We start from the raw sequence: 26,385 nt of genomic DNA, 5'->3' as shown, positions 1-26,385 counted from the left end.
CCGGTCCAGGTGCCCGTCTGCCGGTCCGAACAGAGCACGGAAGCTCCCGGGTAGGCTGCTTTTGAAGAACCAGTTTATTCACACATTACACCAAATCATAAGCAATTTAATGGGCGCCGGACTCTGGAAAAAAGTGAAGGGATAGGATGTTCTCCAGAAAATGGACTGTGCTCACGAGTGAGACGAATCCGACCTGTTCAATGACTAGAAATGAAGGAAGAGCCCCACAAATCCCGGGGGAACGGCCCAGCGGAGCCACACGCGGCGCACCTGCTCGCACCAACACGGGCACAGCTGGGGGCCGGAGCACGGGCGGAGGAGCTCCGAGGCTCTGCGGCCCCGCGACTTGGTCAGACTTCTGGACACCGTGGGCACGTCTGGAATCCAGCACCTGCCGGGGGCAGGGACACTGCGGGAGAATGAGCGCCGAGGTCCAGGTGGTCCGTCCCTGCCTGTCCACTGGCCTTGCGTGGAAGCCGTCGTAAGAAACAAAGCACCATCGACCACACTGCACAAACAACTCACGTTAGCCTAAGCTTTGCGAACACATCACGGAAGAGAAGATATAATACATTTAATGAAAAACAACTGCTGGCATCACCTTCCCCCCACAATATTACATAAAAATGGACAACACGTTAAATAAACATTCTGTTATTAATCGTTAAATATATTAATACCAAAAATCATGTATAAATTAGGAAATAAATGTACAAACTATTTCACAAAGTGCTTTTTAAAATATATACACAACATTCAAGAAATTCTTAATGTAAGACATTTCAGATTGAAGTTTTGGGATAAGTTTAAGTGTCCTTTTCTTTCAAAAAGTATTAATACACCACTTAAAAAAACCACACACACACACACACACACACACACACACACACACACATAAAAGGCATATTCGCAGATTGGCAAGGAATAAAAATAAAACTACGTTCACAGTTGCCTAAGATGTTTAACATTTTCAGTGGGAAATTTCAATCCCCGATTGAGTCTGCAAATTAGTTCTGTGAAAACTGCCAAGAACGAACAGAACAAAAGCGAGGGAGACACCTCCCTAAACGAAATTGCTAATGTCTGTGTCATTTAGCAATTAAGAACTCTCATTCCAGTCATTTAATATAGATATGTATTTTTAAGCCCTTACCAGTGTCAAGAGTTTTTAAAACCCATATGCCTCTAAGATAAACACTCCTATCCCAGTGCATGTGTGAGTCTGTCCCCACAGAAGAGGGGAAAATATCCCAGAATAGGACTGGTACTCGTCTGGGGCAATCTTTAATCTGCGCCTCTGTTCTTCATACGTCTAATGGGAACAGTAATTGCCCCCGTATTTCCCAGTGTGGACTGTCAGGATTCATTCAAGCAACAAAACAAGACAAAACGAAAACAACATAAAACGCCTTGTAAACTGTAAACCGTTCAACAGCTCTGGATAAAGAACTACTTTAGAGTTTTAAGACATTTCTGAAACTTACCAATTTAAAAACATCACCTTCAGTAGACCCGATGTAGCGAGAATTGGATATTTTTTCTATTCTTTTGGTTGTTCTTACAAGTACATCAGTATTTATCCAAAGATGTTTTTAAAGTATTCATGTGGGTATTACAGTCCAGGTAAAAGATAATACAATATCGGTATTACTAATTAATGAAATAGAGGGTTTTTCCTTTGACTCTACTTTGTCAAGTGAGCTGTCTTTAATGTCTGCGTAGAATTTAAATGGGATTTAATGTCCTAGGAATGTAAAATCTACTCAAATTTTCCCATAGAAAACCTTTCCTTTTCATTAGGAAGAACACAGTAAAATTTGTAAGGTTCTTTTTAAAAATAAGATGTAACTTTCAGATGTCTCTACAAGAAAAGGAACGCTTGCTTGGAGAACTGAACAAGTAGGTCCTGGAAGAAATAATATAAATGAAACAAACAACTTGCCAACTGTTTGGAAAATTTGGTATAAATATTTTTAAGTTATCAATTTAGAACTGGGCATATCAAATATCCAAATCCCAGAAATGACCAGCCAATGAACAAAGGGCCAATGCCAGGCATTTTAGAGAACTGCCCTCTGTCCTTCAGGAACTACCCTCCTTCCTAACCTGGGCTAGGCTAGCTGTACATTTATTTGGAATATACGCATTGATCCCTCTTTACTTTTTAAAACAAAAACATAAGACGTCTTGGATAAACACAATTGGTGAGAGACACAGGTAATGCGTGAGCTCTGGGAAAGACCATTCGCAGCCTCTCTGAATGAAGCATTTTATCCTTCTCATTGTGTAACAGAAACTGACCCAAAACATAGAAGATGCCCCCCCCCCCCATCGAGGCACAGGAAGAGGCTGCCATCCAGGGGCTGTGGCGTGTGTCCAGCTGCGGCGTAGTCAGTGAAAGACAAGTTTACAACCCACATTACGACAAGTGCATGAGGAGAGCCAGACCTGAGGCCCGTTTATGTGAACACATGGACTATGGCATCTTGTAGCTGTGGCCCATTCCTGGGCACAGAATACTCTGATGACAAGAGGACCCCTAAAGCTAGCTAGAAACATCAAGGGTGGGGGGACAAAAAAGAGACAACCTCCCCGTTGTATGGACGTACAATACTATACACAGCACCAAATATGTCACACCATCCAAGCGCTGTCTCCCGCCAGCGGTGCATGCTTGGCGTCATACCCAGCATGAAATGTGCACGCTTCACATGCAGACGCTGCGTGGGGCGGAAGGGCAACCAAGAGGTCATAGTTCATCAGAACTGCCACCAGCCCGACCATCCCGGGAGGGACGTGCCACTGCGAGGCTCTAACAAGAACGCTTGCCCCTTACTGCTGGTAATTTCCATACTGGCCCTGCAAGAGACCAAAACACACGTTATACTTCCACAGTCCCGAGTAAAAGCGTAAGACACACCTGCCCACGGCCCACAGCCAGGACTAGGGATGGGGGGAGGTCTTCAAAGCGTGCAAGCACACAGCTCTCCGCCTAGAGAGAGCCTCTCTCTGCCTCTACGCGCGGGGCAGCTGCTGGCTTTCTGAAGCCATCCGTCCAAGCCTATGGCTGGTGACTGACATCAGCTCAGCGAGGAGCCCCACCAGCTCTCCCCGGGAAGGCCCCCCAAGGGGTCAGCAGCAGGGCTGGACGCAAACGCGGGCTGGGACCCCGATGCAGCGCCACTCAGCCCAGACACACTCAGCTGTGTCTGACCCGGGTGAGCACACGTGTAGAGGTAACTTCTAAACACCTCCCGGGCTCAGAGAATCAACATTCTGGAAGGGACCCCGGCAGCCGCACGGTTCCGCATGACCACGACAGAAGCCTCGGCCAGGCCTCCGCACACGCCAGGGCTCTTGCCTGCTCATAGCCGTAAGGCCGCTGCTGCTGGGCGGACGGGCCCGTCTGAGACGCTCTGTAGCTTCCGTACTGCTGGCCTTGTCCTTGCTGGTAGCCGGAGTACTGCGACGCGGCTCCCTGGGCGGGCCCTGAGGACACACAGCGCCGTGAGAACAGCCGCCCCCCGCCTTCCAGGAGTGCCTGAAGCACCTTCCCCGCCTTCCTCCACCCGTGGTCCACGCGGGGAGCACGGCCACCACGGGGTCGCAAACCCGCGAGTCAAGTATCACAGCATAGGCGGCTCGCCTGCGCGAGAGGGGCGGTGGGCATTCCCGGGGAAACTACGGTGAAGCCTTTGGAAAGAACTGATAAAGGCCAAGTCATTTTTCAAAAAATGCTATTTAATGAGTCATGGCTGCCACAGGCCGAACAAGAATCTTCGACTGTGGCTTTCTTTCCTCCCCGTGTACCACTGTCACCGGTGAGCTCAGGAAGGCAGGTCTCGAGGGGGCCCAGCCTGCCACCTTGTTTATAAGCCTCCTCGTGGTCCCAAGGTGCAGCCCCCGCAGAGGGCTGCCTGGCGTATGGAAGGCACAGGGCCGTGCCTGGGCGAGCGAATGGAGCTGTGTGTGTTCACATTAAACTAAGATGTGTCAGGTACAGACACGTGGATCTTCTGTGAACACTCACGGGACTCACTCTTTGGTGCACTAATCACCTACTCGTTCAGGTCATGAGGGCGGCTTCCACCGTGCATTTTGAAAGCTGACAGTTTGCTGGGCCAGCACGTGGTGGCATCGTTAGGGAGCTGTCCTCCTAGGACAGCAGCCCCTGGAAGCACAAAGGTCCCCCGCACCCTGGGTTCTGGGGAGCACAGCCCACGCGCCTCTCAGGAGCGGGTTAGGACTCAGGGAGAGCCTTGTGCGGTCTAGGCTCTTGGCAGACATGACCTGCAGGCTGGGGGCCAGGGCTGCACTGTGTCGGGGGGACCTGCCCGAGGGGACGGGGCCGGCAGAGGACTGGGCAGGTGTGCAGATTGCTACCAGGCAGGACGGCCCTCTGCTGTGTCGGGCAGCCCGACCCCAGGGAGACTGAGCCTGCGCTAAGCTGACCCCCAGTGGTTGGGGTGTCTCCCTTTGTTGCTGTAGCTCAAAAAAGCTCCCTCCGTCCCCTTTTCCATCCAGCGGGCCTGGAGAACGATGCTTGTTGGCAGGCTCTGGGAAGACCCGCTGGCCCCTTCTACTTTAGGGAATCACCCCACCTTTGTGGGGTGAACAAAAGCCGGTGAGTGGGCGCTTCTGAAAGCTGTTGCCAGACTAACCCACATGTGGACCATCTCAGGTGACTGGGGGAGTGGCTCAGAAAATGCCCACCTGCTCCTGGTTCCTGGCTCCTAACACCGTTTTCCTGTTGGAGGACCCAGAGCTCCCGTGAGACATGGCTGCTTCTAGGGCTACAGCAGGGAGAGTACCGTGGTCCCAGAGAGTAAGGAAATGCTTGAAAACCAAAGGATGGGGGCCACCTGCGTGGCTCAGCAGTTGAACGTCTGCCTTTGGCTCGGCGCAATTCCAGACTCCCAGGTCGAGTCCCTGATTGGGCTCCTTGCATGGAGGCTGTTTCTCCCTCTGCCTGTGTCTCTGCCTCTCTCTCTGCGTCTCTCATGAATAAATAAAATCTTTTTTAAAAAAAAAACAAAACCAAAACCAAAGGATGAGAGCATGTCAAAGGGATTGGAAGAGCTCCCAAAAGGCAGAGCCAGACAACGTGAACCACACAGAGATGTCCTGGAATTAATATTCATAAATATATATTAAATGACTAATAACTAATCAATTAATTACTCTGCCTCTATTCTAGGACAACTAACTAACTCTGCCTTACAGAGGAATTTCAGTCTATGGAACAGTTCCTGCTTGTGTGTGGGCTGGACTCAGTGGCTTCCTTCCATCTAAAGATTAGGGAAGGGTGAAGGAGGGATAACTTGGTGGTAGGGGGGCCAGTGGCCAGGGTCAGCATCAGAGGCAAATCCTGTTGATGTGAAATGAGAAGGACACTCCCCCCATGCTGTCTTCCCAAAGCCCACGGCCCAGTCTCATCCTGAGGAAAACCTCAGACAAGCCCAACCTGAGGATGCCCCACAGAGCACCTGCCCAGTCGGTCATGCTCATGACAGCCAAAGTCCAGAAGGACAAGGATTTCCCAGATGGGGTCCCAGCCCAGGGGAGCAGAGGGAGACATGAGACTAAGTGTCATGGGGGATTCCGGATGGGTTGTGGGACAGGAAGGGACACTCGGGGAACACAAGTGAGATCTGAGTAAACCGTGGGTTCAGGCCATGGCAGTGTACCCGTGTTAGCTTCTGAGTTGTGACGGTCGCAGTGGTGGCACGAGGTGAACAGAGAGGAACTCTCCATACTGTCCACACAGCTTTGCTGGAAATCTAAAACTCTTCCAAAGTGAAGTGTACTAAGCATCCCCTGAATGAACGGCAGCGTGACCGTGTGTGGGGCCTGTGCGGGAAGGCGCCGCCTCCCCCTTACCGTAGCCTTGCTGCTGCCCGGGGTAGCTCTGCTGGTTGGGGTACTGCTGCTGGTACCCCGCCTGCTGCTGGGCTGCGCCCTGCTGGTACCCCGCCTGCTGCTGGCTGTACTGTGAGTTTCCTGTGGAGGGAAGGAGACACACGGTGCGTTTCTGCAGACAGAGGCAGCTCCTCCCACCACTCACGATGTGGGCACCTTGGAAAACCCCTGGACCAACTCGATTGCTTCAGTATCTTCTCTTTTCCACAAGTTTGAATATTTTTATTACATTTTTTTTGTTATTTTATAAGAATATGGATATATGGCCAAAAAGAAACAGCTAATACAATTCAAGGCAAAGGCTGATGCTAGTGTTTGGGATCGAACTGTGTGCCCCAGAAAGGTACGCTGACGTCTCCACCTCACGTACCTGTGCACGTGGTCTTATCTGGAATAGGGTGTTTGCAGATGTAAATAGCTAAGGGCATATGTGCTGGACTAGAATGAGCCCTGATCCAAGGACTGGTGTCCTTATAAGAGGGACATTTGGACACAGACAGGGAAAAAGCCACGTGACAACAGAAGCGGAGAGTGGAGTGATGGGACTACAAGCCAAGGACACCAGGACTGCTGGAGCTGCCAGAAGCTGGGAGAGGGGAGCCCCCGAAGGACCACCCCTGCCGACTCTTGGATCTCCTACCTCTGGCCTCCAGAACTGAGAGGGTGACCTTGGCTGTGCTCAGCGCCCCTGGCCGGTGGCACTTCCCCACAGCAGCCCTAGGTGCCAGGAGAGCCGGAAGCACGGCAGAACCAGCGACTGTGAAGCAAGCACGGTTCAGCCCTGGTCAACTGTGGTTTTGCTTGTGAAAAGAACACAGTAGGAGAACCTGAAAACACACCAGTGAAACGGAGCTACGAGGTTCAGTGTGCTAGAGGAAACAGAGACATCCTTAGGCCCGGACGGAGTCCGTAGGGGTCAGTGACCCACGGTACGTTCCATGCGTGTGCTCCTGTTGGTGTTTACTCCTACAATTTATCCCAACGCTAGGCTAGTAGGTCAGTTGGTGAGAAATACTCTCACTGCTAAGGAAAACCATAGCTGCGGTGTTTGGAACGTGACCACAGGCCACCGTGCATCCCCAGCGGGTGACAAGTACCCCACGTACTTCCCTTACCGTTGTGAGAGAAGCACTACTGTGCGCCCGTTGTGCAGATGGGGACGGAGGCGCACCGCCCAGCAGCGCAGGAGCCAGCAGCCACGGATGGCCCCCGGGCCTCCAGAGAGCAAAGAAGGGAAGCTCAGGGACCTCCCCGTCCGTGGCTGCCGGACATGCTGAGCTGAGCCGCAGCTACCAGGATGCTTCCCAGACCACTTAATCTAAGTTTGTGCGTCCACACAGCTCGGAAGGACTCTGGAGGTTTAATGACACCCTCGTTTTAGTGGCAAACATGCAAGGCAGGGTATGCAGTTCCAGCTCAGACCCCTCGCCTGGATATTAGGAAACCAGTGCCACAGAGAACTTTTTTTTTAAAAGGCAGATATTTATCTACATATGTTTTAAAAGTTTATTTAGGTCATCTCTACACCCAACAAGGGGCTCGAAGTCATGGCCCTGAGATCAATAGCCACATGCCCAACTGACTGAGCCGGTAAGATGCCCCCCAAAATGCCTTAATTCCTATTTTCAAAAATCTAGCCAGCCACACTCCATGCCCAAAGCTTCATTTTGGAAGAAAGCTTAAGGTAAGAAACATGGTTGAGGAGCAGCGAGGGCATCGCCGCACAATTCCTGAGAGTTGGGGCAGTTCTAACAACCACTGCAAACTCCTCCCACAAGGTCTAAGTGCTCCTGTTTTAGATGCCGTGTGGACATTAAGTTCCACCTGTGGTTTTCAAAATACCTTTACAAAAATACCAAGTTAAGTCTAGTTTCATTTCTTTTGAATAGGACTTTGTTCTTCAAAACCGTGCTGAGGGGGATCCCTCGGTGGCTCAGCAGTTTGGTGCCTGCCTTTGGCTCAGGGCACGATCCTGGAGTCCCGGAATCGAGTCCCGCATCGGGCTCCTTGCATGGAGCCTGCTTCTCCCTCTGCCTGTGTCTCTGCTTCTCTCTCTCTCTACGTCTATCATGAATAAATTAAAAAAAAAAAAAACCTTAAAAAAAAAAAAAAGTGCTGAGTGCACAGCCTTTAATTTGTAGTAAGTTCAGTCCCGAATCTGTGCAAGACCCAGCTCTTCAGCAGGAGGGGCGCAGAGGGAACTGGGGGCTTCACTCGCCCGCAGCACCCGCCAGCAGATGAACAGCTGGCCCAGCAGGGCACAACAGCCTCCTTCTCTGGGGGCATCATCCCAGGCCCCGTGGACGCCCGAAGCCGGGGGCAGTGCCACACCCTGCACGCCCCGGGTGCTCTCCCTCACACACACACACACACACACACACACACCCCCGCAGTCAAGTGTAACTGATGGACCGGGCACAGCCAGGGAGCGTCAGGAACTCCCGGTGACCCAGGACAGCTGTCACAACGCGTGGCCATACAACTTGTGTGAATATGGCCTCTTGCTCTGGAAACCCCTCCTGTCCTGTGCTCACCCTCCTGTGACGAGGGGACGATGGGATGAAGTGACGTGAGGATGCGGGCGGGTGATGCAGCGTGAGAGTGACCTGACCTTCTGACCGTGCGCCGGGGGAGGCTCCTCGGCTTCCCGCGCGGGGAACCTCATCACTGGGACCGTGGGAAGCAAGACTGTGGATGGGGAGGGGACTACTATAATTGGCTTTTTATTTTAAATCAAAACATGTCCAGGGCACCTGGGGGGGCTCAGTCAGTGAAGCATCTGCCTTCAGCTCAGTCACGGTCCCAGGGTCCTGAGATGGAGACCCCGTTGGGCTCCCTGCTTCTCCCTCTGCTCCTCTCCCCACTCATGCTTTTTCTTCTCTCAAATGAATAGAAAAAAGAAGCCTTTAGAAAAATAAAAACAAATAAAAACCAGATCCTGGAAACTGATGTTTTAAGTAGCAGCCTTATGGAGAGCTGCCGGCCGCTGTAAAGAAGGGCTGCAGCCCTCGGCGGGAACCTGAACCGTAGCCACAAGGAACGGCAGGTGCACCTGCTTTGACTCCAGGGCGAGTCCTCCCTGAGGACCCTACACGCCCATGGGGTGTCCACAGTTGCTCCTAGCCCCTCAGAGAGGCCCTAAGCTCTGTGGGCTCCTTCCTGCCAGCTGGAGCTAACCGGGGAAGGACCGCGCAGACTCCAGCGCACTGTGCCAATCACACCCTGACAAGCACGGTGGAGATGCAGTGGGGTTCTCCTGGGCTTCAGACGTCCAGTCTGAGCATTCTCAGCCTTATAGCCCCTTTGCTCTTTTTATGGTAATCAATAAAGGGGTGCATTCACATGCACCTGGCCAGCTGCGGCCTGGCACACAGCAGGTGTGCAATAAACGTCAGCGGGGATGCCTCTGACAACCACAGCTCTGCTCCCTTGTACCACGGAAAACCTTCCCTTGGCCGGAGTCCAACCCGGTAGAAAAGGGGCCCGCCTGATGAATCCGGACACAAGATAGCCACTGGGAACCAGCAGCCCATCAGCTCACTGATACGTTCAACAAAAACTACACAAAACTACCTATGGAAACAAGGATGTGCCTTGGGGACACCTGCGGGACAAGCCCAAAGGAGCCACCATCCCTGCTGTTCTGAATGTCCACCCACAGGTGGAGCACTGGTCTCTGTAGGGACACCCAAGACGACGGCGCTGTGACCACGGGTCTCGGGGGTAGGGACGGGTCCAGAGGGCTGCAAGGTCAGGCTGTTTTGATTTTCAGTGACAGCCAGTAATGTTTCATATTTTAAATTTTAACTTCTGCACAAGAAGATACGTTCGTGTGATTCAGAAATGTAAAAGTGAACACACACCCCCTTCAAGAGGTTCAGGGAAGAAGGTCACCTCCAGCCCTGCCAGGTCCCCGGCCCTGTCCTCCACTCACCTGGATTGCTGTCCTGGCTATCTTTTCAGGGTTTGTTTAGTGGGGGGATGTGCAAACGTGCGGTCTTACACAGAGGATGGCACCCCTGACACCCTGGTCCTCAGCACCTGGCACAGCCCAGGAGAACCTGCCACAGGAGCCTACAGGGAGCTTCGCTTCTTTTAACTGACACAGTTCCCAGTGGACATGTCACGCCGGGCACGAGCTCCATCCGGTCCTTGCTACTTCAAATGTCTTCACAGTGATGAAGTGCAATAGGACTTCAAAGCTGCGGTGGTGCCCCAGTGGCGGCCTGTCTGCCTGGCTCTGTCGGCCCCTTATCCCCTTATCCTGCCTGGCTTGGCCTAGTGAGCGCTGGGCCCTCCCCAGCGCTGGTCCTCTGCACATCAGTGGGACCACACAGGGCTCCTGTCAGATGCCACTTCCCATGAAAACCCCAAGACCGGCCACCTGTGCTCTACAAGGCTCCTCATCCTGCTGTGGGATAAATGTAATTACCAGAAACTTCTTTATTTTGGCTTCAGTCTACCCCCCTCATTGCATCCACTTGATACCCTCCACCTTCGTGGAGCCACATGCCACTTGTGTACATCCCTGCCTTCTCAAAGCAAAACACCATCTGCCTCTCACACAAGACCTGGCAATGCCGCCCACTATGGGGTGACATTGTCCTCTTTAGCACAAGAACGTGGAGTCCCAGGTAGGGCTCCAATTAACAAGATGGAACAAAACGCTTCCAGGTTCAGGAGGAAACCATGCCATCTGCCACATTCGCCTTAAACGAAGCTACTAAGCGTTTTAGCACAGTTTCCATCAATTATGGAAAGTGAGAACATGTAACCCAAACACGAAGGCATAAAAGTGTGCACTTTGAAGTTCAAAAGGTTGAGCAGCACATCCTGGTGTGTCTTTGGGGTAACTGTCTCCGCCAGGAGGCTCCTTCCTCCTAGGACCCTCACTTGGACAAAGCAGTGCTGGCAGGAAGCAGAGGCCCCTCCAGCGGTGAAGACTGAGCACTGGCATCCCAGGAGGTGAAGGAGGGCAGGGCTGACGGAGGCGCACCTGCAGGGAGGGATAAGTTCCAGAGGTCCCGGGGGGTGCACCTCTTCCTGGCAGGCTGAGACCCAGTAGTGCAGGCACGAACCCTACCTTATACACATTGAATTGTTTTTTAAATGGCCCAAACATGCAGGTTTTTAGCCACGCGGGGCCCACCTGCTTGGTGTACCTGCTACCTACAGGCAGGTCAATGCCCTGTAATGATGGGCTTCTGGGCTGGAGCCGAGCTGAGTGCTGCCACCTGGACACAGGAGCACTTCCCCCGGGACCTCCCCCTGGAGTGTGGCCTGGTCCCAGCCTCTCTGCAGGTCTCCCACTGCAAGGGGCACCCCCTCACGGACCCTGTCCAAGCACCACCCAGTGAGGCTGCCTGCGTGCTGCTGCCCGGTCAGCCTGCGATCCCTGAACCGGCCATACTCGTGCCAGTGACACTGACTGGCCACCACAGTCAAGAGCCTGCAAAGCTGCTCCTAGGCCAGGGCCCTGTCTCAGGGATTTATTCTCACGAATGGCCCAAGGTGAGGAGGTATGATGCACACAGAGAATGCTCACCGACGCCTGTCTTCGACAGCGGAAGCTAAGACAAAAAGCAGCCTAGGTTTGACTGGAGAACAGTACCTAGGGCAAGTGCGTGGATGAGGGGACGGCCAAGGTGGTCACAGTGGATCACAGATGAGTTTACTGTGGTCATAACAGAAGGCAAGGCCAGGGGCAGTCGTGGTGACAGAGAAAGCAGGATAAAAGTGTTACCTGCTCAGCAACACTTAACCGGTTCCTAAAAATAATAGGCAACATCGAGTTACTCATAAATAGTTTCCTTTGAGATGGTCGGGATGCTTTGGTTCTCTCCTTCTATATCCATCATCAAGTTTCAAATCCAGCCAGGGGTGATAACCAGGTCATTGCACCTGCTTTGGGAGCAGGAGGGGCCCATGCGGGCAGCCACTGGGGTTGGGGTGAAGACCTGCCTGACTGGGTGACTACACCAGGCACCACCCATCTCGGGGTCTCAGGAGCCAGACTCCTCGGGCCAAGAAGGCTGGGTCTGAGCCACGTTGGTAAGTGGTACCCAAACGTATAGACACAGGAAGCCACTACGGGGAAACACTTGTAACTGACCACAGCACAGACTTTCCTGCGACTCTCCCGTAGTCTCCATATGTCTGATAATCTCCTAACATTGTAACTAAAACTAAAAGACAAAACTGTGTGGAAAACAATGTGGCAGTTCTTCAAAAAGTTAAACACAGAATCACTCTATGATCCATTATTCTACTTCTGGGTATAAACGCAAAGGATTCAAAGAGCTATTTGCACACCCACATTCACAGCAGCAGGATTCACAACAGCCAAGAGACAGAAGCAACTGAAAGTGTCCATCGACAGTTGAAGGGATGAGTAAACCGTGCAGCATCCATGCAGCAGAACACAATGTGGCCTTAAGAAGGGACTCCTGCCACCTGCCACCAGCCACCACACACCTGAACCTTGAGGCTGTCATGCTTGGGGAGACCGGCCAGTCAGAAAGACCAACACTGAAGGATCCTACTTCCATGAAGGACCTAGAGTCGTCACGCGCAGAGATACAGGGTGGCACGGCGGCCGTGCGGGGGCGGGAACTGGGGAGCTAGTGCTGACAGGGGCGGGAAGTCAGTCTGGGAAGAGGAGCGAGATCTGGAGACGGACGGCGGGGACAGCTGCACAACGATGTGAATGCACTTCGTGCCACTCAACCACATACTCAGAAATGGTTCAAATAGTAAGTTCTGTTGTATTTTTAGTATATTTCTTTTAAAAAGCCACCAAAAACATCTGGATTCACAAGCTGCCCATTTCACGTTTATTGCTGGGGTTTCCTTCCCCAGGGGCCCTGCTACCAACCCTCACATTGTCTCCACTTCTGACACCCGGGCCAGGAAGCCTGGGCTAAGCCGGCTGATGTCCCGTTGCCCGGTGACTTTATGGTTTTCTCTTCTCTTGGGGTCTCCCAAGGGCAGGAAGTACCTTCACTCTATGGGGGCCCCGCCGAGAAGCAATTGTGCAGATTTCTTCCCAGTTCTGTGTGTGGTGACGTCATGCTGGTGGCTGGACATCAGCACGGGTGGGAGTATTTGCAGCAGGGAAACGGGTGTGTGCTGGTCATTGGGTTTTTGTCAATAAAGCCAGCTTCATTCATCACTGCCTCACCCCACCTCCGATGAACAGCCCCCAGGGCAGCACCATGGGGGAATGCCGGGGTGGGGGCTGCACAGGCCCCTAGCCCAAGCCATGCTTTATCTGGTCAGCTGGTATTTGAAGAAATGCCCAGGCCGAAGCCACACACGTTGCCCACTGACTCAGGAGGGGCATGGGTGTTAGAACCTCCCCGGCTGAGTCCGTAACTCCGGAGCGTGTTCCACTGAGCTCTCAGGCCCCAAGCTGGTCAGCTGAGCCGCATGGTGGAGTCTGTGCCCCTGCAACCCCTACACGGCCAGCCAAGCCCCCTCCACCCACCTGCATCGTGAACGGGGATGCAGTGCCTCACAGAGCCCTGCACCACCTGCTGCAGGTGTGGGTCAGACTCCAAGCTGTGCGGCAGCTTACGCTGCGGAGCTGGCTGTGCGGCCCCTGCGCTCCTTACCGCCCTCGTAGTAGTGCTGCGTGGATTCCTCGAAGGACCGGTCATAACTCTGCTCCGTGTAGGATGACTGCTGGTAGGCGTAGTCACCATGTCCTGCAGGCAAACAGATGACATGCAGTCAGCGGAGGCCGAGACCCCCGGATCGCAGGGCGCAGACACTGTGAACTGGGCAAAGCCGTCAGATCAGGAGCGGCCAGACATGGACCTGGATCTGTTTTCCCTGCACTAAACCCAGGAAGGAGCTTCCTACTGCCTCCTGGCCTCCATTCCCTCCTTTAAGATGCAAAGGATCACCCTACTTGAGCACTGAAGGAAAAATAATCTGCAGAGACTGTAACTGAGCAGCAGATCAAACGGCCAGGTCAGGTTTGTCACCTTCCTGAAGGCACTTCACAATGACACCTGTGTCCTTCTTCTAGAACAGCTACATGCACCTATTCATCCCAGCTGTAGCCCCTACTGCCTTTTGGGAAGGGAGACGGAGAGCCTCCAGTACGTGGGTAGCTGTGGCCTGTGCCGGAAGCTTCTCCATGGAGACCAGACTCGGCCCACTGGCAGACAAGCCCTCACTCTCATCCCCAAACACACTCCAGCAAGGGGCCTCTGGGTGCTCTGCTGGCGGAGGTCAGGGCTAGGACAGAGAGCGGCAGTCAGCAGCCACACGGTCCCCCGCGGCTGCCCGACAGTGTGGCTGCGGGCCTCACCATCAGGGTAGTACTGCTGGCTCATGGGCTCCGAGGCGGCCTGGCTGTGGCCATACTGCTCGCCGCCGTAGTACTCTTCCTGGCCCAGGTACTGCTGGGAGGACCCTGGAGGCGGACAGTGCACATGGGTCATTAACTCAGGACATTCTTCCGTTATGGGAGCAACCCCCCCGTGGGCCTCGGATCAGAGGACACCCCCCAGGCCACCCAAGCATTCTCCCCACATCCAGCCCGGGTACCCCGGACTTGGTACTTACAAACACAACAGCCCTGTCCCTGCTTCGGGCCCTGCGCCCGACTCCAACCCCTATGCCGGCTCAAGCCTCGTCTGCTTCCAGAAGCAGCACTGGCTTACAACCTTCCATGTTTCCTTAGCCCCACAAGGCTCCACACCCCCGACATCCTGGTTCAACCCTAAGGAACGTGCAAAGCCTCACGCCCTCCAGCTTCTCAGGACAAAGACCCGGCACGGGCCTTACCTTGCTGGGAGGGCCGGTAGGGCGCCATGGGCCGCTGCCCCATCATGCTGCTCCCCTGCCCGCTCTGGCCCATCATGGCGATGGACGACTGGCCCTGGTAATGCTGGCTCCCGCCCTGTGCCGAGTTGTAGTGGGACGAGGCTGCCTGCTGGTGCATCATGGACACTGGGCGACACGACAGACCCAAATAACCCCGAGAAGCTCCCCGGGCGGGTGTCCTCACCCCTCACCCCAGGCACCTTTCTCCCAATTTAAGATTTAAGAATTTCCTGGGCCACCTCCATGCATGAGAGAAACACATGTCCTGTCTTCCCGAATTCCTAAGACAGGTCCCAGAGGAGCCATGCCTGTGCCCAGCCCTGAGACTTGGGCTTCTAAGGTTCCTGGTGGATGGCCGCTGCCCCCTGGCCTTCAAAACCCATTAGAGCAGCCCTATCTGATGGGATGGGATGGGAAGGGATGGGATGGGAGCCGTGCCAAAAATAGAAGCAAACAGGTGAGATCTATTTTAGTAATACACCTTGTTTGACTTGATATATTCAAAATACCCTCATTTTCAGTATATAATTAATAGTAAAAATAAACTAAGTAGACACTACATGTTCTCCCTTTCTCTATCATATCTCTGAAATCCAGTGCCTGACACTGTCCCACAGTGATTTGGACCTGATGCTACCCAGTGCTCAGAGCCCCATGCCTGGCCCGCGGGGGTCTGTAGCCCTGCACCCTGCCTACTTCTGCAGTCTGGCTACACTGCCCCCCATCCTGTGTTAGTCTGATTTAGTTCCCTCCCACCCCCTAGCAGAACCTTCCCCCAAGCTACCACAGGGAACAGTGGAAACCCTTCCACAAAGCCAGACCCCAGATGGTCTGGTCCCAGGGTCTCCCGCCATCTCAGAAGCCCTACAGGACTACAATGTGCAGCCTGCACACATTTCGTAGGGCTCGGGGACTGTCCTGGGGTTGGGTAGAAGGGGGGCAGGGGGCGCCCCAGGGCTGAGCAGAGCAGTACCTGGATTGGACTGCATGTTGATGTTGGCCCGTGACACGTAGTTGCCGATGGCGCCCTGGCCCTGCAGGGGCACACTCTGCGAGGCGGGTCCCGAGTGGCTGTAGCCAGGCCCCGTGCCGTGGCCACTGCCCGACATACTCATGGAGGTGGTGGGCAGCGTGCTCTGTGCTGTCTGCTGCATCACATGGTTTGGACCTGCCAGGAGCACAGGGAGGGGGCCTGAAACCCATCGAAGACGACCTCTGATGGCAGGCCTGGCCTTGCTCTAGACACCCGAGTTCCTTCAGCGACTGTGGGGAGGGAGGCTAACCTGTGGTCAACAGCGCCACAGATGAAGTAAACAGTTAAGTCATTAGAAACAAACACACGTGCTGACCAAGTAGAGGACTCGCCCGTTATCATCGTCAGAGCTCCCAATGGCTATGGACAGTTCTTGCTCCAAAGATAACCTTTCTGTTCTCATTTTAAAAATCCACACAGAACCCCACACGACAATGTGAAATGGCCACAATTAGAGCGTCAAAGCAGAGCACGGGATCGGAAGTGCTGGATTCCCTTTGCCTGTTACTCCCGGTACACGTGTGCCCGCGCACAGCAGCCGACCTGGAGCCAGGACCTCTGGGAGGAGGGCGGTCCCACACTCAGCTCTGTGGGGCATGGGGTACCCTGCTGAGACAGTGGTCACCCGGGAGCCCGAGTTGGTGACGTGGTTGCCAGTAGCCAGCCCCAACCCCGAGGTGCTCAAAGCTACTCACCGTTGCCGATCTGGCCCTGCATGAGGGAGGACGGGGGCAGGCCCGTGCCAATAGCATCACTGAGGCTGCCCTGGGAGTGCAGGCCCTGGCTGGAGCCACTCTGGGACAGTGCTCCGGGGCCCAGGTTCATGTTTTGCGTTGGCGGCTGCAGGCAACAGGGAGGTAACAGGGAGGATGGTTAACCCAGAGAATAACCACCTGAAGCCCTCCAGAGATTTGGTGGCCCGTGAGATCCACCTGTCTCATGGCCACCTGGCAAATGTCTAGAACCAACTGCTGCTCTCATACTTGATCAGACGATGGTGGATCACTAGGCCCAAGCCTTTTAGGCCAAGATAATACACCAAGCATTCTTGTGTGAACATTCAGAACTTAAATGATTTCCAAGCTTATCAACACATCCTTAGAAGTTCAAAGATGCGTCCTCTTTACCGGGGATACAGCACCCCAGACTGCATCTACCTCAACTTACTCCACACCCTTGCCCCTCAGCTCGCCAGGGTTCTATGTCCTCATCCACACCACTCCATGCCCCAGGGCCTTCGCAGAGACTGCCCCGTGCCTTAGCACTGGCATTCCTGTCGCTCCTCTTCTGTGTGTGCCCTGCCCTGCTGCCAGCCCACCTCTGATCAGGATATAGAGGGCAACGGGATGGAGTGACCCCTGCATCTCATGTCCTCAATCCAAATCAAAGAGCACCTCCAAAGGTTTGGACCCATATGCTGCCTAACCTGGCCGAGAAAACAAAGTTCCCAGCAGGATCCACTGGTACCTCCAGGCTGAGGAGTCCCAATCTCATAGGCCAATCAAGGCTGGTGCAATGATTTTGTCAGCAAAACACATGCCGGCACTTAGAAAGTCACTTCCAAGGGACTAGGGGCAGCAGGAAGCCCTTCCCGGTGGCAGGTTTGTCCTGGAACCTCCTTGCCCATTGGTCCCGCAAGGGCCAGGCCCTCCTGAGGCCGTGCCTTCCTGTTTATTGTGGAGGAGGCAGCCGCCACTAGGTCTTGCTTTTGCGGCAATAATTTGATTTTGGGAAAAAGACTTTTAAAAAATTAAGCAAAAAATTTTAAAAAATTAACACTGGTGTTTACAGCCTTCACTGCACCGGGCGCTTCTGCAGTTTTGCTGAATCAGAGCAGCATATGTTCCCAGGCTACCGTTTTTCCAATCGCTCAGAAGGGCTCACGATAAAGAGCAAGAATCCTGTGTGCCACTGGCACTCCCTGCTCTCCCAAGACCCGCCTCCTGCCATTTAGAGGTTTGGTTCCTTTGGGTCACCTCCCTTTGCTTAAGAAACGGGTGTCACAATTCTGACCAGTCCACTTCAGACTCTGACTGGCTTCCCACTCTCTTTCCATGCTCCTGTTACCTGGTTACTCCAGGTAACGCGCTCAGACGTCTGCTCTCCGAACCAGCAGTTCAAAGCAGCGCCTGATAGCGCTGGGCAAGGACGGGGCCCCACCGTCCCCCCCTCTGCAAGCACTCACAGCGGGGAGCAGGGACTGCATGTTCTGGTTGGAGTCCGCGATCGTGGCCAGGTAGACCAGGTTCCGGTGCAGGATCTGCTGGTACCTGCGGGTGAGGGCGCACGGTGAGGCAGAGGAGCCGGGAGGCCAATCCGAAGACGTCTACCGGGGACAGCCTTGCCTTGCAGCCAAGCCCCAAGGGGATGCTGAGCGCAGGCGATGCCCAAGGACAGGCCGGACACCAGATGCTCTGTGGTCAGACAGGGCAAGGCAGGGAACGGGCCCCAGCCTGAGTCCTGAGCAGGATCCCATCTGATGACAGCATGCGGAAAGACCCCAAAACGGGGGCCAAGGGGAGGGGCCACCAGGTCTGTTCAGAGAACAGGAGGGGGTGGAGGAGAGATCACAGGGGGGCAGAGGACAGAGGCTGAGGCAGACGCCCAAGCAGACTCCGCACAACAAGGCCTCCTCCATCTGACCCCGACACCAGGCTGACTCGATACGTCTGCACCCCTGGAGAGGCCGGCTCCCCGAAGCAGAGAAAACCCTCAGGCACACGGGGCTGCTGCCGCCACCGGCCCCCGGGGGCTCTGACAGGCCGCTGCAGCCAGGCCCGGGGGCCACACGAGGTCCTAGCTGGAGGAGCGCACTGTCCCCTGTGTGTCCAGCAGCCGGCCCGCCTCCCATGCTTCCATCTCCCCGCAAACCTCCCGCTCCTTGGGCAGTGACCAGGGGGCGAGGCCATCCTCTGGGCGGGACCGCCGCTGCCGCTCGGCCACTTACTGGGTGCACTCGGCCGTCTTGCCCTTGCTCTGGTAGTCCAGGATACACTGTATCAGGTGGTGGTTCTCATCCAGCATCTGCAGAGAAGCACAGTGAGCACGGCTGGCGTCCCTCCAGCAGGTGCACAGCGCCGTCGCCGGCGTGCGGGCGTACCTCAACCCCCCCAGCAGGACCGGCCTCCCGGGGCTGTGCTGAGCGCGGCCCTCCGTGCGCCACGGTCAGTCCCCCACGAACCCAGGGACAGGTTCCGAGGTCTGTCACGTGGTGGAGGCAAACCCACGGCCCACAGGCCTCCCCGCCGTCTAGGGCCCTTGACCACAGCGTGTGTGCCCAGCTAGGGGGCTGCGGAGTCCACGTGCGGGACGCTGGACTGGAGCCCCCCGCCTCAGGGCCACATGGCGGTGCCTCCCGGGAGACGGGCCCTGTGGAGCACCACCACGACCTCGAAGGGGGACAGCGCCCGGGATGGCCTGGGGAGACCCGAGGGGGGCGAGGGAGGGAGGCCGGGGGAGTGGGAGCAGCGGGGGGGCGGGGGGACAGGCCCAGGGTCCGCAGGCATCCGGGGCGGCTAGGCGGGCACAGCGCCAGCGTCCTCCCCCTGGCTGCGAAGAGAAGGTTCTGGCTCTTCCTGCAGCCGCACATGTGCCCAGCTTCCTGCTCTGGAAGGAGGAGCGGAGGGAGGCCCAAGGCAAGCACCGCTTTCTGCGGGGGCCTTCGTTCAGAGCCTCGCGCCAAAGGAACAGCCGCGCCTTGGCCAGCGACGAACGGCGCCGACCGCCAGGGCACACGTCCTTGTGGGGGGCTCGGCTCCAAGGGTCACGGGCCACCGGCCGAGGGTACCCCTCGCTGCATCCTGACCTCAGGGTTCCACTCCCGCAGAGCCGGTGGCCCGGCCTGACCCCGCCAGCCACAGCAGCGTCCGCTGGGCAGAGATGCTGCCCTGGCACGGGGCTGGAGGGGTTGGGGGCTGCAGGGGCCGGGGGCTGCAGGGGCCGGGGGCTGCAGGGGCCAGGGGCTGGCTGATGCTGGGGGCTGCAGGGGCCGGGGGCTGCAGGGGCCGGGGGCTGGCTGAGGCCGCGGCGCCCAGAGAGGGAAGAACTGGGACCTTGGGCCGCCGCGGCGGGAGGCACAGCACACTCAGGTCTGGGGCTCAGGTCTGGCTCAGGTCGCCTCAGCCCCGCGGGTGCCGCTCAAGCACGGGGAGGAGCCAGACGCTCACCGGAAGTGCAGCAGCACCGGCCGTCACCAGCCTGGGGCTTTTCTGAGCGCGAGACGGCACGATCGTCCGCCATCGGGTGAGGAGAGGACGCGGCGAGGCCGGGCACTGGCCCAGTGGGCGGAAAACACCCAGGACGGGGCCAGCCACGGCGGGCAGGGACGCGGCGAGTAAGGGCGCGTCGGGGCCGTGGGCAGGGTTCTAGAACCCGAGGGCGGCCAACACGTGAGAGCCCAGCGCGCAGGCGCGGAGACGGCCCCGCGGGGCCCCCAGAAGCCGGGCGCGCGGCGCTCAGGGGGGCGGACGGGGTGAGGAAGAGCCGCAGGCATCCGTGGCGCCGCAGGCCGACCCCAAGCGCCGAGCCAGGGAGCCCTGCCCCGGGGGAGACGTGATCTCCCCCGAAAGGAACTTACAAAGCGACGCACGAGAGCCCCGACCACCCCGAAGAGCCAGGAAAGCGGGTCAGGAAAGGCCGCCGGACACTGCGGAGAGCAAAGCCCGAGGCGCCGCGTGCTGACCGGCGCCAACCAGTCAACGGAGAGTTGGAACATGCGGTTGAGGAAAACTCCCAGAGAACAGACTGAAAACACTAAGGTAGAAAACAGAAAACAGTAAAATTAGAAAAATGATCCAAGTGGCAAGAAACAATGCTTCCCGGACTTCCAGAAAGAAAACACAGGGAGAAAAATCATCCGAAAAATTGTTCAACATGTTTTCTCAAAACCGAAGGGCATGAATTTCCAGATCAGAACGTTCTCCAAGGGGCCAGCTCGCCAAGACGCCAGGACAAGGCGAGATCCGAACAACGAACAGACTGAAAAAGCCCGGCACGGAGCTGCTCCACGGGGCACAGGTTGGCGGACGGTGGAGAGCAACAGCCCGAGCCCGGGGGAGGCTTCCTGAGGAGACGTGACCGAACCCAAGCGAGACTTCGAGGAGGGACGACCCACTCCAGAGGGGGCCTTCCTGAGGAGAGATGACCTAAAAGGTTGGCAATACCACCTGGAGGGGCCAAAGGTCAACATCGAGCTGTGGCCGGGAGTGGCGGGGAGAGCCTCGTCTTGGGGGCTCTCCCGAATCTGCCCCTCGGCTCTTCCCACTCGCAGCCGCGGGGGTGAGCCCCCGTCCGTGCACACAGGTGGAACAGTTTCCTCCCTCTGGCCTACGGGGGTCCCTTCTCTTCTGGAGTCTTGGAGATCCTTCTACGTCGGCCCAGGAGACCCCACCTCGCTCTTCCCGAAGCTCCTGTTTCCGAATTCCACGTGGGCGTCACGCGGCCTCGCGCCTTTCGCGGCCACAAACAGGACCACGAAGCTCGCCTCCCACACAAGGAGGGCGGGCGCGGGGAGGTTCCTAGGAGCAGCCTGAGGTGCGGGGAAGAGCGCGGGCTGGCCGGAGAGCTGGCTGCGCGTCACGGGGGCTGCACCTGCACTTGGGCCTCGGCCTCTGCCCACTGCGCCCGGGGCACGCAGGCAGCCGCCGGGGAGGCGCGGGAGGTCGGCCCGTGGCATCAGGCTCCCCCGAGGAGCGCCCAGGGGAGCTAGCTGCCGAGCACGTGAGTGAGGTGTGGGTTTCAAGACCACAAACCCCAAACACAAAGCGTCCTTGGGAGGAGCTGGTCCCTGCCTCGTGGTGCTACCACCTCCGTGTTTGACGCACGTGCCCAATTTCCAGAAACTAAGGACACAGGAACACATGCTTAACGTTGGCGCTCCAGCAAACACGCGTCTGTCTTCCCCGGGGCCTGCGGGAGTCGCTCCCTGGGTTCCGTGCTGGAAGCGCTCACAGAGGCCAGTCACGGGCACTGAGGCCACTGGGCTCCCGTGTGGAGGGAAGAGGCGCGTGCTCCCTCCAAGGTGGGGCGCTGACTCGTGTCTCGAGAGCCCACGCAGCCGCCGCGTGTTCCTCCACATAGGACCCTGCACTCCCCGCGGTCACCGCCATTTGGGGTGAACCTCTCACACCCTTGTCGCCACTGATACATCCGGTCCAGTGTCTGCTCCAGAGGCTGAAGACCCGCAGTTGGGACGCCAAGCGCCTTCCGGGACCAGGTCACCTTGCTTCGCCAAAAACGTAGCCTGCGAGGAGCTCCCTTCGCCCATGTTTCCACCAAGAAACCGAGGTACACGACGGTTGAGCCTGGGTACCAATCAGCTGAAGAAGGATCTGAGCCCAGGATGCTCCCATGCACCCCACAGCCCCCTGGCTCCCACCGCCCCCAACCCGAGGGCCGACGGCTCCCCCACCTCCCAGCAACCTCCGGCTGAAAAGGAACAGAACCACTCCCCAAGGTTGTGCGTTCTGCACAGGAGCCGTGTTGGCCAAGTGGTGTGGGGCCCAGTTACAGGAGCCTTCTTTGCACCAACATCTAGCACCTTCTCCCCAGAACCTTTCAACTTCTGTCAGGTTCTTGCGGCAGGGTGAGCAGTCACCTTATCAGCAGATGCCATCAGAGGTGCCACTGCAGATGCGGCAGGACACACCGGCGCCACCGCTTCACAGTCCCGCAGGACTTGGGGACGTCAGTGCCACCCCCCAACTCCTGCACCTGGGGGCTGGGCTGGGCCAGCTCCTCACTCCCAGCCCGGGGATCCCAGGGCACCCGTGGCCGGTGCTAGGGCCCTGACCTGCTGGCCGGGGAACAGGTTAGGGACAGAGGGCCAGAGCCCCAAGAATGCCAGTGGGGACCACCCGCTCGTGTCACGTGGGACACCCCGGCTGCTGCTCCTCCCTCCATCTGCGGGCTGCCGACACAGCTACTGTGAGAGAACCAATGCACGCCGTGACCGCTGCACTGCACCCGGGCGCTCCCTCCTCCTCCAGGCCTGAGGGCTCTGCGGGGCCGGGCAGCAGCGCAGGGCAGGAGGGCACAGGCCCGGCCGCGCTGTTCCCTTCCTGAGCATGTGCTTCCTCACGCTCCAACACGGGGATGGCACTCGGGGCCTCATGGAGCATCACCGTCACCCATGGCCCAGCAACAGCGCCCCAGGCCTTGCCTCCCCGGCCGCTCCGCAGGGTCCACGTGGCTCAGGGCTGTGCTCCCACGGCCCCAGCCCCTCCTGTCCCCGGGGAGGGAAAGGCCGTCGTAACGCCTGCCTCCAACGTCCGTGACCAAGTCAAGGGCTCGGCACCCGCAAGCCGTCGGCAGCTGTAGCCAATTTACCTTCCTGACCAAGTTAGCCCACGCTCTTCAGGACAAATTCCAGGTCAGAGGGAGCACTCGGCCCCCACCCCCAGCTGGACGGCCATCCCTCACCTCCGTGCCCCCAGGCGGCAGCGGCGCAGGGCTGCTTTGATCCTGACCACCCCTCGACTCAGACCCCAGGCAGGTACCCGGTGCCCGAACATCCACCAGCTCCGTCCAGCCCCGCACAGCCTGTCTCCCCCAGCACAGCGAGCTGGGGCTACAGAGATGACACCGTCACCCGCCTCCAGCCAAGAAAACAAATTAAGAAAACCAACACGGAACAATAACAATAAAAGTGACATTTATTTAGCAACCACGTGTGTGCCAAGCAGCAAGGAGGTGCCTGCCTGCCAGCCAGGTCCTGGTGTGCCACACGGCCGGGCAGACTGCAGTCCCACGCCTCCCATGGCAGGGGGGACAGCGTGGGGCCGGCGGGGAGCCTCTGGGAGCCCCAGCCTGCAGGCCGCCCAGCCGGGTACGGGGGCCACGGGAATTTGCCAGACTGCTGCCCACTGCCACCTCAGGGTCCGGCAAGGTCTCCTTCCCCGCGGTCCTCACGGAAATGCAGCCCTGCCTATGCCGCCCACTGCGCCGAAACCCGGTTTGGTCACTCGGAGAGAAACCACGTCACTGCACCCCAGGCCCCCCAGATCAGGCTGGCTCTCCCTCCCCTCCAGTCTGGATCCCGTGTTCTGCTCCACCCAGACCACCGGCGGGACCACCCTCGACTCCCCTCCAGCCTTCCACACCCTTCTGCGCTGGCCACGTGGGGGACCACCTGCAACCCCCTCAATCTTCTAGACCCCCTGTCCTTGCTCCTTGGTTTTCCTTGTCTGGAGTATCCGCCCCGCACCTGCCCTGTTATGGGTCAGGGTGTGCTCCTCAAGCCGTCCCGCTCCAATCCGAATCCCCAGTACCTGCGCATGTGGCCTTATTAGGAGATAATGGTCTTTGCAGACACGATCAAGTTAAGGTGAGGTCAGGCTGAAGGGCGAGCTATAAGCACCAGGACCAGCATCCCCGAGAGGAGAGGCGCGCAGGGAACACCGCGGGAAGAGCAAGGCAGAGGCGGGGGTAATGGGTCAACAAGCCGGCAGCAAGAGGAGCTCAGACACATAGAGCAGAACCCCCCTCCCCAGAGCCCCAGAGAATCACCAACTCTGCCCACACCTTAACTTTGGACATCTGGCCTCCAGATCCCGAGAAAATAATTTCTGCTGTTTTAAACCACTTCTGGTGACTTAAACCACCAAGTTTATGAAAACGTTCTGGCAGCCACAGGAAACTCGTACATCTGCCTCTCCCAGACATTTCTGCTGCCAGGACGAGCGGCATCGATGCTCTAGTACGTACGGAGCACTCACGGCCTGGCGCTGTGACTCGCACACTTAGGAACCCAAACAGCGTGTCAAAGCGCCGCGTTCGCCACATTCCAGCTAAGAGAGAATGAGGGAGGGGACACCCGAGCGGACCTTGGAGGCCGCGTGGAAGTTAAGTCCACCTCCTGCTCAGGTAGGCCCCAAGGACAAGCCGCATACCTCCTGCTCCGTCACCACCAAGCCAGCTCCTGAGGAAGCCCTGGCTTCTCTCGACCCTCTGAGCATGAGCGTGAGATACGCACCTGTCAGCCCCTCGCGGACCCGCAGGAGGCCCGGCTACATCTCCTTGCTGCCGACGCAGCGAGGCAAGTACACGCACCGTGGACCCGTCCGGGCCCAAACGGAGACCCGTTGTCAGCGGTCGGCAGGCTTCCCTTTCTGCTCCGCCGTCTGGGAGCAGAGCTCTAACACGCACGCTCCTGCTCGGAGACTTCGGGAAGCTTTAGCGGGGGGTGAGCACGAAGTACAAGGAGCTAGATGCCACTGGGCCAAAGGCGGCTTCGGAACATCACTGTGTTCACCGCACGGGAGCTCCAGAAAGTCAAGGTGCCAGGGGACCCCCTGGGGGTGCCAAAGCGTGCCTCTGGGCCGGTCGCCGGACCCTCCGCCTTGCCAAGCTTTCCCAGGTCAAGTCTTGGCTACGGAAGACCCTGGAGCCACCGTCTGGGCCCGTCTCCCTGCAAAGCACTGAACTTCCACGTGCCTCGGTTTCCCGGCCTGCGAAACAGGCGCGGCTGCAGCTGCCGCACAGAACTAACTGACCTAAGGCCTGCAGAGCCCCTGGAGCGGTGCCTGGCCTGCAGCGGCCGCGAGCGCTCACTGGGCGAAGGCTCCGCGCACTTCTCCGCCGTCTCCGCCTGCGCTCGGGCCCTCTCCCCGGTTCACAGCCTGCGGCGCAGCGGAGGTCTCGGGGCACAGGAGCCCCTGAGCGCCAGGTCCGGTCCCGGCGGGCCGCTAGGGAGGGGGCCGCGGTCATCAGGCCGAGCCCCCGGGAGACAGGCAGCTAGTGGGGCCGACGGCCGAGGGCCGAGGGGGCAGCCCCAGGGCGCGGCGAGGACCCGGCGGGTCGGCGGACACCGACCTCCCCGCGGACTCGCCTCCTAAAGGGAAGCAGGGAGCTCGCAAGGCGGGCAGGGGCCCCGGCCGGAGCGCGGTGTCCGGGGCGCGGTGTCCGGGGCGCGGTGTCCGGGGCCGCCAGGCTTCCCGGCCGGAGGGCGCAGCGGCAAAGTTCGTGTTGGGCGGACGCTGCGGCGGCGCCGAGACCCCCGAGACCCCCGAGACCCCCGGACGCGCCAGGGCGGCGGGCGGCGGGCGGCGGGCGGGGCGGTGTCCGGGGCCGACGCGCCCCCTGCGCCCCCGCGGGGCCCCCGACTCCGGGCAGGCGCCCCCCCGAGCGGGCGCGGCGGCGGGGGCGCCCCGGCTTTGTTCGCGCCCCGCGCCCCGGCCCCGCGCCCCGGCCCCGCGCCCGGCCCGGCCCACCTTCTGGATGGTCTGCTGCGTGACCTCCCCTTTGCCCCGCGGCCGGGCGGACGCGAAGGCCACTGACATGGTCGCGCGCGGGGAGAGCCCGGGGTCCTCGGGGCTGGGGCTCCGGCGGCGCTCGGCGGCCCCGGGCGCTCATTCTCCGCAGTCGCAGGGGGCGGGGGGGCGGGGCCGGGGCGCGGGGGGGGCCGCCTCGTGGGCTCGCCCGCCCCGCCGCCCCCCGCGCCGCCCGCGGGCCCGCCGCGCCGCCGCCCCCGCGCGCCCCCGCCCCCGCGGCCGGGTCCCGGGGGCCGCGCCCCGGACGGCCGCCCCGCCCCGCCCCGCCCCGCGCCCGCCCCGCGCCGGCCCCCCCGCGCCCGCCGCCGGTGGTTCGGCCCGGCCCCGCCC

General features: G+C 58.3%; 1 protein-coding gene and 1 long non-coding RNA gene across 4 annotated transcripts; both read right to left on the bottom strand.

Moving 5' to 3' along the window:
- Positions 1-56: 56 nt before the first annotated feature.
- Positions 57-26,147, bottom strand: SS18L1 (SS18L1 subunit of BAF chromatin remodeling complex). Of its 3 annotated transcripts, XM_077873806.1 has the most exons (11): positions 25,996-26,147; positions 18,735-18,811; positions 17,973-18,057; positions 16,483-16,627; positions 15,728-15,922; positions 14,716-14,880; positions 14,237-14,341; positions 13,533-13,625; positions 5,881-6,000; positions 3,362-3,489; positions 57-2,859 (listed from the first exon to the last, which is right to left on the bottom strand). In XM_077873806.1, exons 1-11 carry the CDS (start codon positions 26,062-26,064, stop codon positions 2,833-2,835), a joined length of 1,209 nt encoding a protein of 402 aa, XP_077729932.1. In that variant the 5' UTR covers positions 26,065-26,147; the 3' UTR covers positions 57-2,832. The 3 variants fall into 3 exon arrangements, with proteins under 3 accessions (XP_077729932.1, XP_077729933.1, XP_077729934.1); XM_077873807.1 differs by lacking the exons at positions 57-2,859; positions 3,362-3,489; positions 5,881-6,000 and adding an exon at positions 12,730-12,997; XM_077873808.1 differs by lacking the exons at positions 57-2,859; positions 3,362-3,489; positions 5,881-6,000 and adding an exon at positions 12,730-12,970.
- Positions 23,422-25,742, bottom strand: LOC144298652 (uncharacterized). Its single transcript, XR_013365600.1, has 2 exons — positions 24,055-25,742; positions 23,422-23,723 (listed from the first exon to the last, which is right to left on the bottom strand). It is a non-coding gene; the product is annotated as an uncharacterized LOC144298652 (long non-coding RNA).
- Positions 26,148-26,385: the final 238 nt, after the last annotated feature.

This window comes from Canis aureus, chromosome 26 (assembly GCF_053574225.1).
Source record: "Canis aureus isolate CA01 chromosome 26, VMU_Caureus_v.1.0, whole genome shotgun sequence".
Classification (NCBI taxonomy): domain Eukaryota; kingdom Metazoa; phylum Chordata; class Mammalia; order Carnivora; family Canidae; genus Canis; species Canis aureus.
The sequence above is the reverse complement of the archived record's forward strand: the minus strand, read 5'-3'. Positions and strand labels throughout refer to the sequence as shown.

What these genes read in the sequence shown, in the direction of transcription:
- SS18L1 (XM_077873806.1), bottom strand. Translation starts at nt 26,064, where the DNA reads ATGTCAGTGGCCTTCGCGTCCGCCCGGCCGCGGGGCAAAGGGGAGGTC. An exon ending in CCAGCAGTACTACCCTGATG is followed by an intron (nt 13,626 to 14,236) that starts GTGAGGCCCGCA and finishes GTTTGCCTGCAG; the next exon opens with GACATGGTGACTACGCCTAC. An exon ending in GCAGCACTACTACGAGGGCG is followed by an intron (nt 6,001 to 13,532) that starts GTAAGGAGCGCA and finishes TTCCCTCCACAG; the next exon opens with GAAACTCACAGTACAGCCAG.